The sequence below is a fragment of the Macaca thibetana genome, chromosome 12 (genome assembly GCF_024542745.1).
Source record: "Macaca thibetana thibetana isolate TM-01 chromosome 12, ASM2454274v1, whole genome shotgun sequence".
Lineage (NCBI taxonomy): Eukaryota > Metazoa > Chordata > Mammalia > Primates > Cercopithecidae > Macaca > Macaca thibetana.
Window position 1 is genome coordinate 52409421 of NC_065589.1, and position 12548 is coordinate 52421968.

Here is a 12548-nt window from a genome sequence, read left to right on the forward strand (position 1 = left end):
AAGTCACAGATTGATTGAATAGATTTTTCTGTGTCCCTTAAAATGTAAATACATTCAAATCAAATAACATAGGGGATGGCCTAACACTGGAAAGTAATGATTTACAAATTTACAAATGTTTTACTGCAATGTATTTTGATTACAATCCTACTCATGGCTGCTAAAATGTTAAGCAACGTGAAGATACCTTAAGATACACTTATATCTTGTTAATCATTTATAGCCTAAAAATGTACTTGCTGTAAATTCCAAAGTCTTATGATTTCGAATCAAAAGAAATTTATTTATTTTTAAAAGTGGAAATATTTAGCATTATTATCCTATTTGCCCGAGAAAGTCACTTTCCAGAGAAGGACAAAATCCAAGGTCAAAATCAGAAATCCGATACTCTGTGTGTGTTTTTAGACTGACAGGTCAGTCCCTGAAAAACTGGTTGTATACTATGAAACTGTTAAAATACTGAGTTCAAAACTGGACATGCTATTTTTAAAAAACTATTTTCTGGTATGAATCTTTCTTATTATTACTCTAGATGAAGAATTTGTGAATATCCACAAATATATGGTAGTGCCAACTCCTAAAAGCAAACTTCCACTAGGACAACCACAAAGTACTGAAATAATATACATGCATGCAAAAAGGCCATGGGGAGATCTACTTCTGTGATCCTACAAGCAACACATCAAGGCTTATAATTCAGAGATCATTTCTCTTCACCAACTACTTAATGAATGGTATTCTTCCAGCGGAAAGTGTAAATCCCCAAATCACAACCAATACCACCTGACTGAGCTCCCAAAATTCTCACAAAAGGAACAGACCCATTCTACCTGAGTATGTGGACATAGTCTCATTTTAGCTATTAGACTCTTCTAAAAGCACTTAAAATAATTAATACATTTTAATGGACAGAATTAAAATTCAAAAGAGGTAAATGACCACATACTGATGGAATTCCTGCAGACTCTTGGGAGCAATATGACCACAATAGTCATCTTCTTCCATCACATTATTAAGCAAGAAAAGGAAGATGCTTTTTGTCTGTAAAACCAGAAAATTAAGGTTAAGTGAACTGTAGGTTTTGAAATAATGAGTAACTAATACTACCCAAGAAACACACAAGTCTAAGCTTACCAAAAGGAGTAGTAAACCCCCTAGGATTTTATCATGAAAATGCTGCATATGTCTCAGACAAAAGGCAAAGGTAGACGAGAACCATCTTTTCTTAGCATGTGGAAAGAACCTAACAATTCCTTTGAAAATAGAACCTGAACACACACTCTGTACTGAGTCAGTATTGAACTCATGCTATTGACTTATTAAATAATGACGTCTAAGAACTCCACTCGTTGGTAAGACCTAACTGGGTACCTTTCTGGGAATGAATAACAGTAATTTTAAAGACATTATTAAATGCAGTGAGATTTGCTTATATGCCCAAGTTGAAGGGAGGCATCTGATTCATCTCGGTCAATTCAAACAGCTCAGATAATCTAAACATAGTGTGGACAAAATTAAAGGACATTCTGAGTCCTTAATATTATGTGGGCTCTCTTTCTCGGAATGGTCTTACAAAATGTGCCTCGGGGGTTCTGTGGGTCCAGGAAATATCCACACAGTGCCTGACTTTGTTTAGTGACAACAAAGGGATCCAAGATCTAAGAAAGGGAAGGAACAGAACACCACCTCCCAAAGCAAAACTAAACCAACAACACAAAAAGATATTCACAATTGCTTAAAGAAATGATTGATTCTAGGTTGAAACTTTAAATTATAAAGTATTTTCTTCAGTTAATAGAAGGGAAATAAAGGATTGTCAAATCTTGTCATTGTCTATTTCTCCTCTTTAATTTCTTATAGAAATAGCAGATTTACATACACACAAACACATCTGGTTGCTTTCTTTTAGTTATAGCAACTTCACATTTTAGGAACAGACATGTCGTACTTTTCTGTAAGGCAAGAATGCTTAAGTGGAGCTGGCTCCACGTTTAGAGCCAACAGCGCAGAAAGATCTCTAAAGAGCAAGATATACATTAATGGTGAGAAGAAACAGTACACAACAAGAAACACTAGGCACTTATAGGGTGTTTTCTTTTTTTAGATGGAGTCTCACTCTGTTGCCCAGGCTGGCGTGCAGTGGTGCGATCTCAACTCACTGCAACCTCTGCCTCCTGGGTTCAACTGATTCTTGTGCCTCAGCCTCCCAAGCAGCTGGGACTATGGGTGTGTGCCACCATGCCCGGCTAACTTTTGTATTTTTAGTACAGATGGGGTTTCACCATATTGGCCAGGCTGGTCTCAAACGCCTGACTTCAAGTGATCCACCTGCCTCGGCCTTCCAAAGTGCTGGGATTAACAGGTGTGAGCCACTGTGCCCAGCCTACAGATTTTTTTTTTATAACTAAAAGAATTACATGGGAAATTTTAGGTGGAAGAAAGATTTTCAAATATCCTATCTTCATGGTAGACAAAAATGCAGGGAGTCATGTAATAATCCAAAAAAAATACTTAAGAACCTCATCCATGTAGTATTATGGAATTAGGGATTATGGTGGGTTACGTCACAGTCTCATTAGATATAATGGACATCTTTAGATGCCATATATTCAGGCTCTGTCTATGTCAGCAAGTGGCTGAGAATAAAGGCTTTAAAAAAGTCCACTTTATCTATTTAAGTCTGCTTCATAAATGCCTAGGATGGGTGGACCCTCCATGGAATAATATGTTCACTAAGCTGGTGTTCCTATACCTGAAAACATGTACTGTGAGAGTCTCTTAGCACATAGCTAGGTAGCCTACAGGTCTTTTCTGTGGGGTGGGAGAGCAGAGGAAGCCATTCTTTGTTTATTTGTGATAATCCAACCAGGTTCATGACTTCCTTTGTTTCTATTTTAAGGAGGAAGAGAAACAGAAATCCCCATTTCCACTCCAACCCTATCCTCAACACAAATTATAATACCTTAAAATGTAGTAAAAGGAACTATAAACTATAAAAAGATAAAGTTCAATTGCTGAGGGGCAGCAATTGTAAGCATATTCTTACCTGATGTGGCCGATCAATTCAATAAGCTTGTGACTAAAAAAATATGCTGTCAGCTCAGACACATGACTCAGGACTGAACAGACCCCAAAGAGGGTTGTAGTTCCATTCAGGTCTTCCAAATGCCAGTAGAGAAAGGTGAACACGAAGCCGTATCCAAAACCCATGAACCAAGCCACAAACAGCACTGAGCCGTACTGCACGCTGCAGAGTAGCTTGATTAAGTCCCAAAAGTTGAAGGCCTGCGAGTGGCTTGTGGTGGTTGGTGTCTCCTCAGAGGACTCTGTGGAGTTGTTCCTTTCCACCTGCGGAATCTCCACCTCTTTCCCTTTAGAATCATTGTTTTTGAAATGGTTGTACCGGAACCGGAACTGAGTGGCAACGATCAAGGCCATGGTCATGAGAACGCCGAAGACGATGAAGACGATCTGGTAATTCCTGTACTCAGGGGGCTTACACCCCTTTCCATCGATGAGCACTTCGATGTGGGTGTAGTCGATCCCGATGCCCACGGACAGCATCGCCAGGCCCCAGCCCAGGGAGCCCCACATGCGCTGCAACCCATAGCGATCTCTGTGTTTTCCCAGATACTGGAGTGTCACTGTGTCTACGATTGTGACAGAAGAGGCACTGAAAAATTCTCCTATTATGACAACTACCAAGATCACCAAGAATATAGCTTCAACTTCTTGCTGATCATAAACAAGCATGACTTGGTCAGACGGTAAAGATTTGGTGGTGGTAACAATAACAGTGGTTGTCTCCTTGGTTACACTTCCTGGGGGGACAACAGGGGTTGCTGTGCTTGAGTTCAAAGTCAAGTCCATCATACGGTTAGTAATCTCATCTGTCTGGGGCTGCAGAGTCGGTTCACTGTTCATGTGTAGAGCTGTTGGCAAAGTAACAGTGTCCGAGACATTGAGCCCTGTTTCCAAAAGCAGGTTTCTTTTCTCACGCATTTTTGGTGATATGGTGAGGAAAGAGGTAAAGGAAGAATTTGTTGGCAGGATAGTTAACTGGTGACTTGCATTGGTGGGATGAGCTGTTGGGGGAATCTTTGGTACACATCTCAAGGTAGCAGGTTTGACAAATCCAATGCCCAAGTTGAATAAAACCCAACACAAAAGAGAAAAGAGGAGGACAATTTTGCCTTTTTTAAAGCGATCTGCAACTACACCCCAAAAGGGGGCACTGCAAAATTCAATGAAGTAGCGAATACCTACTAGTAGTCCACTCTGGCTTGGAGACATTCCCAGCTGTTTGTAATACACAGGCAAAAGGGGATAGAGAGAGCCATAGGCAGAGTAAAAGAAAAAATAAAAGACCTTGGAAATTAGAAGATCATTGTTTATCTTAACACAATGTTTCTCTATCCAGTCTATTTCCTCCTCAGGAATAGCAGATGTTTCTGTGGAGGAAGGTGTTTCATTTGAAGGTGGTTCTGGTTCCCTGGAAATACCATTAAAGGGATCTGCAAGCACATACTTTCTCTTCTGTTCCTCTTCATCATCCGTTAAAATAGCAACTTTATCATCTGCCATGGCTTACCACCACCATCAGCAAGTTTACAACCTTCGGAATCTGTACTGTTGATCTGTAAAGTAAAATTTAAAAGATGGCTTAGTAATGAAAATCATAACATGTAGACTGGGCGCGGTGGCTCACGCCTGTAATCCCAGCACTTTGGGAGGCCGAGGAGGGCAGATCATGAGGTCAGGAGATTGAGACCATCCTGGCTAACACGGTGAAACCCCATCTCTACTAAAAATACAAAAAATTAGCCAGGCCTGGTGGTGGGCGCCTGTAGTCCCAGCTACTCAGGAGGCTGAGGCAGGAGAATGGTATGAACCCGGGAGGCGGAGCTTGCAGTGAGCAGAGATGGTGCCACTGCACTCCAGCCTGGGTGACAGATCGAGATTCTGTCTCAAAAAAAAAAAAAAAAAAAAAAAAAGAAAATCATAACATGTAAACATAGAACTTCATCTTGCAGGAAATTAAGCAGTTACAAACTAAAATAGTAATTGCAAGACAGCATTCTCATCATTTATCACTTGCAGCCACACAATACTTACTGGTAAGAAAATAGCATTTAAAAAAAATTGAATACTCTTTGTGGCCACTGACTGACTAATTACATCTTCCAATGGCAGGTTTACAGCTCAGATTCATTCCCAGTCTTTTCACTGATTCCAAGGGAAAATGTACAAATAATAGGGATTATGTCTAAACCAAATACAGACAGTTGAAAATAAACACTGTTTATAGTTTCTTGATTTTACTGTTCAAACAAATCCACTGCATTACGAAGTCTAGGATTCTTTAGAAAATAAAGGTAGCAAAAACATTCTGTTTCTAAGGAAAAATAGGTTGCACTTAACTACCACCACAAATGTAATGAGAAAGAGGAAGCCAATGGCACTGTTGCAACTATAGTGCTCACTGGAGCCATGACAAAGACATCCTGGTAATGAAGTAGTCTTCACATTGCATATATTATGTACAGTTCTCCAGATGTGCTTTATAGATAGCAATTTTTAAAAATGGCAAGAAAAAAGAGCAGATAATACTTATTGGGCACTCTGTGCCAGATAACATTAAAAGATCTTTAAATGTATACATTCATATTGATCATAATAGCCCTATTATCTTGTCCATTTTACAGATGAGAAGAATGAGGCATGGCAGGTTTAACTATTAAGAGGCAGTGCCAGGATCTGAACCCTGATATTATGGCTTCAGGACACATGCTGTCTACAACGGTAGTCCCCAACCATTTTGGCACCAGGGACTGGTTTCATGGAAGACAATTTTTCCTCAGATGGGGAGAGGAGGTTGGTTTTGGGATGAACTGCTCCACCTCAGATCACCAGGGTGATTCTTAGGTTCTGATAAGGAGCATACAAACTACATACCTCACATGCACAGTTGACAATAGCGTTCATGCTCCTGTGCAAATCTAATGCCTCTACTGATATGACAGGAGGCAGAGCTCATGTGACAATGCGTGCTGGCCCGCTCTTGCTGTGCAGCCCAATTCCTAACAGGCCACGGAGTGCTAGCGGTCCATAGCCCGGGGGTTGGGGAACCCTGCTCTAAGACACACTAAACTGAAAAAATAACACATTTTAGATAAGACGCCAGTAAACCTTTTTGAGAAACAGTGCTTTGGCCGGGCACAGTGGCTTACATCTGTAATCCCAGCACTTTGGGAGGCTGAAGGGGCGGATCATGAGTTCAGGAGATTGAGACCATCCTGGCCAACATGGTGAAACTCCGTTTCTACAAAAAGTACAAAAATTAGCTGGGCCTGGTGGCGCGCCTGTAGTCCCAACTACTTGGGAGGCTGAGGCAGGAGAATCGCTTGAACCCAGGAGGCAGAGGATGCAGTGAGGAGAGATTGGGCCACTGTACTCCAGCCTGGCGACAGAGCAAGACTCAGTCTCAAAAAAAAAAAAAAGAAACGTTTTTCATGTAAGAGATTAGCAATATATATTTATATAAATTTATAGGAACTGTGCCACCATCCCATCAGATTTTCCCTTTCTTCTATTAAAGATTGAATGATTAAAGAGTCAAAAGATCTTGTGTGCATCAAGAATTATGTTGGAACATATTCTGATGGTAGGAGGTATATACATTAAATATGTGTTAATTCCTTTCACCTTCTTTTCTTTCTTTTTTCTTTTTTTGAGAAACAGGGTCTTACTCTGTCACCCAGGCTAGAGTGCAGTGGTATAATTATGGCACTGCAGACTCAACCTCCTGGTCTCAAGCAATCCTCCCACCTTAGCCTCCTTAGTAGCTAGGACTACAGACGCATGCTACCATGCCCAGCTAATTTTTGTAGAGATGGGGTTTTTGCCATGTTGCCCAGGCTGTTCTCCAACTTCTGGGCTCAAGTGATCCTCCTGCCTCAGCCTCCCAAAGTGCTGGGATTACAGGAGTAAGCCACTGCACCCACCTCCTTTTACTTTCTTTACTAGAGAAAAGTATCAATTTCACTTACCACCCCTTGGAATAGATCTTGCTCTTTCTTTTCCCAAAATGAGTAACATTCTGAAAAATCTTCTACAATTATGCTTGCAAGCATTTTTTAATCTCTACAAAGCTCCTAGGTAGACAATGGAAACACAATTTAAGGAGACCTATGTAAGGAGTCAATTTATCTGTTATCCCCAAAAGCCAGATGTCAATGTAGCTGTAAGCTTTGAAAATGTTCATGTGGGTTTTTTAGGTTAAAAAAAATTTTAACTGAAGGCCAGGTGCGGTAGCTCACGCCTGTAATCCCAGCACTTTGGGAGGCCAAGATGGGGCAGATCACGAGTTCAGGAGATCGAGACCATCCAGGCTAACACGGTGAAACCCTGTCTCCACTGAAAATACAAAAAATTAGCCAGGCGTGGTGGTGGGCATCTGTAGTCCCAGCTACTCTGGAGGCTGAGGCAGGACAATGGCGTGAACCCAGGAGGCGGAGCTTGCAGTGAGCCAAGATCGTGCCACTGCACTCCAGCCTGGGCGACTCAAAAAAAAAAAAAAAAATTTAACTGAAGTGAAATTCACATAACACAAAATTAACCATTTTTAAAGTAAACAATTCAGTGGCATTTACTATATTCACAATGTATATGGCCACCACCTCTATCTAGTTTCCAAATCAGGTTTTTCTTAATAGTGAAAGGAAAACATTTTTTTCCTCCTAGAAAACATGAAGGAAAAGCAAAATCCAATCTTTTGCTGCTTAGCTATAAATGACCTTCTTCAATGTTCTATACCTATTTTTCCTTCATCATTAGTGCCTTCATCTATCCAACTCAGCGGCTCCAATTCTATTTTATCATCTGAAAAGAACAAATAATTTGCCCTCAAATCTATTTTCTAAATTAATTTAATTCATGAGCTCAAAATTGAAAGAAACATTTCTTGTGTTTCAAATGTATAAAATTATATGATACTTCTGGGTAAAGAGAGCAGATTAAACACATGTAGTTTGAATCCTTCCCTGAACCCACTAAAATGACAATAAACACACATACACACAAACATACACACACACTGTAAAAGTCATAATTCAAGCTAGAAAAATTAAAGGGCACATAATAGCAATAAAACTAAATTCTGGAAAGCAGAAAGTAAACAATTGGTAAAAGACTTGGTAGATCTGAGAAGACTAAAACCTTGGTTGATTATAGGGAAAGCCAAGAACTAATGAAATTTACTACTCAGAATCCCTCAAAGGCTCATAAGTTAGCTATATTTATCTGCAAGTAAGACAAAGAATGTATGTGTGAATAAGTGAGTGAGTGAGTGAGTGAGTGAGTGAGAGAGAGAGAGTGTGGGGGGTGGTGGCGGGGGTTGGGGAGGTGCTCAAATAGAGCAGACTGAAAGTCTAAACCCCAAACAAATGCAGGTTATTTTCCTCTGGAAAGTAAAACACAGAGGTTTTGGCCAGTTGCACTGGCTCACTCCTGTAATTCGAGCACTTTGGGAGGTTGAGGTGGGTGGATCATTTGAGGTCAGGAGTTCGAGACCAGCCTGGCCAACTTGGCAAAATCCTGTCTCTATTAAAAATACAAAAATTAGCCAGGCCTGGTGGCAGGCGTCTGTAATTCCAGCTACTTGAGAGGCTGACGCAAGAGAATCACTTGAACCCAGGAGCCGGAGGTTGCAGTGAGCCGAGGATCGTGCGACTGCATTCTCCAGCCTGGGTAACAAAAACAAACAAACAAGAAACACAGAGGTTTTCTGGCCATACAGCACCAAGCAGAGTTGTAAGCGGTGCCATGCTGAAAGCAGGGCATCAAGTGAACATACACATCCTGGATTCTGAGCCTTGGCCCCCTTCCCCATCCTACTTTCCTCAGGTGGTTCCCAGAGGCTGGCAAAACTTCCATCCTCTAGGCAGGAAAGTTGAAGGCTCTTCTCTAGAGAATCTCGTTAGCCTAAGAGGAATGACCTCTAGATGTTTACACTGAAGCCTCTCCAACTAAACAACACAACCTAATGACCCGACACAGGAGCTCAGAGTTATCAAGACCTTCCACTAAATATGAGTAATTACCAAGGATTATAAGACATTTGAGGAAAGTCTGTTACATGAAAAACAGAACCAAAACAAGAAACACTATCAGTCCAGAGAAATCAGAAGCCAAGTAAAAAGGAAAATACTTTTTAATATATTCTTAGTATCTTCAGAAATAAGAGAAAATCATGCAACTATGAAACAATACCAGAATAATACATATTTTTAAAGAAGAAGTAGTATGGGCAGATAAAAGGAATGCTTGAATAAAAAGCTCTGGAATTTATAAGTATTATAGCATAAATGCAAAATTAAGAGATGATATGAAAGACAAATTTGAGGCAATTTCTTAGGAAAATGAAGAACAAGAGCAACAATAAACAGATATATGTATCTCACATCACATGCAAAAATCAATTCCAGATAGATTGTAGATTTAAAAGTAAAAGATTAAATAAGATAGCTTTTAGAAGAAAACATAGAAAAATATCTTAAAGACTTATAGATAGGAAAATATTTACTAAATAAGACACAGAGTATACTAAACATTAAGGAAGAAAAAATAATTGAACTACATTAAAATTAAGAATTTCCAGCTGGGCGCAGTAGCTCATGCCTGTAATCTCAGCACTTTAGGAGGATCACCTGAGATCAGGAGTTCAAAACCTGCCTGGCCAATGTGATGAAACCCCATCTTTACTAAAAAATACAAAAATTAGCCGGGCAAGGTGGCGGGTGCCTGTAATCCCAGCTTCTTGGGAGGCTGAGGCAGGAGAATCACTTGAATCCCAGAGGTGGTTGCAGTGAGCTGAGATTGCGCCACTGTACTCTGTTGTCCAGCCTGGGCCAGCCTGGGCCAGCCTGGGCAACACAGTGACACTCCATCTCAAAAAAACAAAAAGAAAAAAAAAAAGAATTTCTGTTCATAAGCACCATTAAAGATTGAAATGGCAAGTCAAAGAGTGGGAGAAGATATTTTGGTGATATATATATATAACAAAATAATGTATCCAGATACACAAAAATTTATTATTTAAAATCAATAGAAAAAAAATCAGTAGGAAAATATCAGGCAACCCAATAGGAAAAATAAGGGAAAAGCTTGAACAGGCACCTCACAAAAGGAGCCTATACAAATGGCCAATAAATATGTAAAAAGATGTTCAACTTGATAAATCACCAGTGAAAGCATTAAAACCAGAATACAATAATGTAATATACTCTAAAAATGGCTAAAATAAAAAAGATTGAGCCCGGGCATGGTGGCTCACACCTGAAATCCCAGCACTTTGAGAGGCCGAGGGAGGCAGATCACTTGAGGCCAGGAGTTCGAGACCAGCCTGGCCAACGTGGCAAAACCCCATCTCTATTAAAAAATACAAAAAAATTAGCTGGGCATGGTGGCAGATGCCTGTAATCCCAGGTACTCGGGGGGCTGAGGCAGGAGAATCACTTGAACCCAGGAAGCAGAGGTTGCAGTGAGCTGAGATAGTGCCACTGCCCTCCAACATGGGCGAAAGAGCGTAACTCTGTCTCAATAAATAAATAAACAAATAAATAAATAAATAAGCATCTCTAAATGTCTGAGTGCCAACATGACACTCAAAGGAAATGCACATTGTAGCATTTTGGATTTTTGGATTTAGAAGGCTGAACGTAAGTATAAAACAGATATTCTAAAATTAGAAAAAATCCTAAATCCAAAATACTCCTGTTCCCAAGCATTTTAAATAAAGGATGCTCAACCTGTAATATCAAAAGTTGATGAGGATGTGGAGCATTAGAACTCTCACAGATTGCTGGGGGGACTGTAAATTGATACACTACTTTAAAAACTGGAAATAGCTACTAATCTTGAGTGTAACACCCTATGATAACCAAAAGACATATATGTTCGCTGAAAGACATCTATAAACATATTCACTGCAGAATAATTTTAATGGCTCAAAACTGGGAGCAGTTACATAAGCAGATACATAAATTGTAGATTTTCCATCCAAAGATACTGTACAACAAAAGATCACTGAGCACATGATTCTGCTTATGGAAAAACAATAAGCAGGCAAAACTAAGTTATGGTATTAAAAGTGGTAGACATGGCAGGGCACAGTGGCTCACACCTGTAATCCCAGTACTTTGGAAGGCTGAGGTGGATCACCTGAGGTCAGGAGTTCGAGACCAGTCTGATCAACATGGTGAAACCCCATCTCTACTAAAAATACAAAAATTAGCTGGGCGTGGTAGCAAGCACCTGTAATCCCAGCTACTCAGGAGGCTGAGACAGGAGAATCGCTTGAACCCAGGAGGTGGAGGTGGAGGTTGCAGTGAGCCAAGATTGTACCATTGCACTCCAGCATGGGTGACAAGAGTGAAACTCTGTCTCGAAAAAAAAAAAAAAAAAAAAAGTCGTAGACTTCTCTTCCAAGAAGATGGAGTAGACACAATTTTCTCTATCGCTTCTGCTAAGTACAACTAAAACCTATAGATAATAATATTTAAAGTAAACATAGAAGACTCTGAAAGATAGACAAAAAAAGGCAGACCAGCTACGGACCTTGGTACCCAAGGAAAAACACAGGTATGAGTGGAGCTGAAGAACCAAGAAATACTGATGGGTGCAGATGGGTGCAAACAAAAAGCCCCAACAAGTGTCTGCTCTCTCTATCTAATGAACCAGGAAAGGGGCAGTCTAGAAAGTCAGAAAACTTTAGATAATAACTTCTACTGCAGCCAAATACCACAGAAAAAATGACCATAACCCTATTCCCACTCCTGCCCACACCATCAAAGGCTGAGCGGGGAGCCTAGAATTCTGCCCTCACCAGGCTATAATGGGAAACCCCCAATCCCTCAACTGAGGTGGGATCAGAGAAGATAAAGGAGCAAGGACTTTCATCCCTGCTAGGCAGTAATGAGGCCACAGTATCAGTGGAGATTACATGGGGAGCTTGGACTGCCAACTCACCTGTTGATAACAAGGCACCCTTACCTTTCCCCACTGGGGTAATGTCAGGAGTTAGAGAATTGGGACTTTTACTACTGGCCAGCAATAAGGAGGTCCACCCCTCACTCTCAATGGGTGTCACTGAAGGCCATGTGAGGAGGCCTACTGGAGAGCTGAAATGTCCATCTCCACTTCACAGTAACAACAAGTCTTTCACCTTCAGGTATCCAGAGAGGCTGAGTGAGGAACTTGGACTTCTACCTCCAGCTGGCAGTAATAAGGCAGCATCCTCCCCTCTCTTGCCAGAGCAGTTTCAGAAAAAGTCAGCTAAAGCAGAAGATCTAAATAAGATCCACAGTCTCATAAAATAATACCCAAAATGTCTTGCTTTCAATCAAAAATCATACATCACACCAAGAACCAGGAAGATCTCAAATTGAATGGAGAAAGACAATCAATGGATGCCAACACTGAGATGACAGGAACGACATCCATTTTAAAAACAACCATCATTTGGAAATAATAGACACTGGGGACTCCAA

General features: G+C 40.5%; 1 protein-coding gene across 4 annotated transcripts in view; it reads right to left on the reverse strand.

The window, feature by feature from the left end:
- The window catches only part of MFSD6 (major facilitator superfamily domain containing 6), a 98335-nt gene that overhangs the window by 65962 nt on the left and 19825 nt on the right, over nucleotides 1–12548 (reverse strand). For all 4 annotated transcript variants that reach the window (XM_050751877.1, XM_050751879.1, XM_050751878.1 and 1 more), the window contains exon 2: nucleotides 3047–4637. In XM_050751877.1, coding sequence (XP_050607834.1) covers nucleotides 3047–4584 — 1538 coding nt within the window. In that variant the 5' untranslated portion in view covers nucleotides 4585–4637. The remainder of the gene's footprint in view (nucleotides 1–3046; nucleotides 4638–12548) is intronic.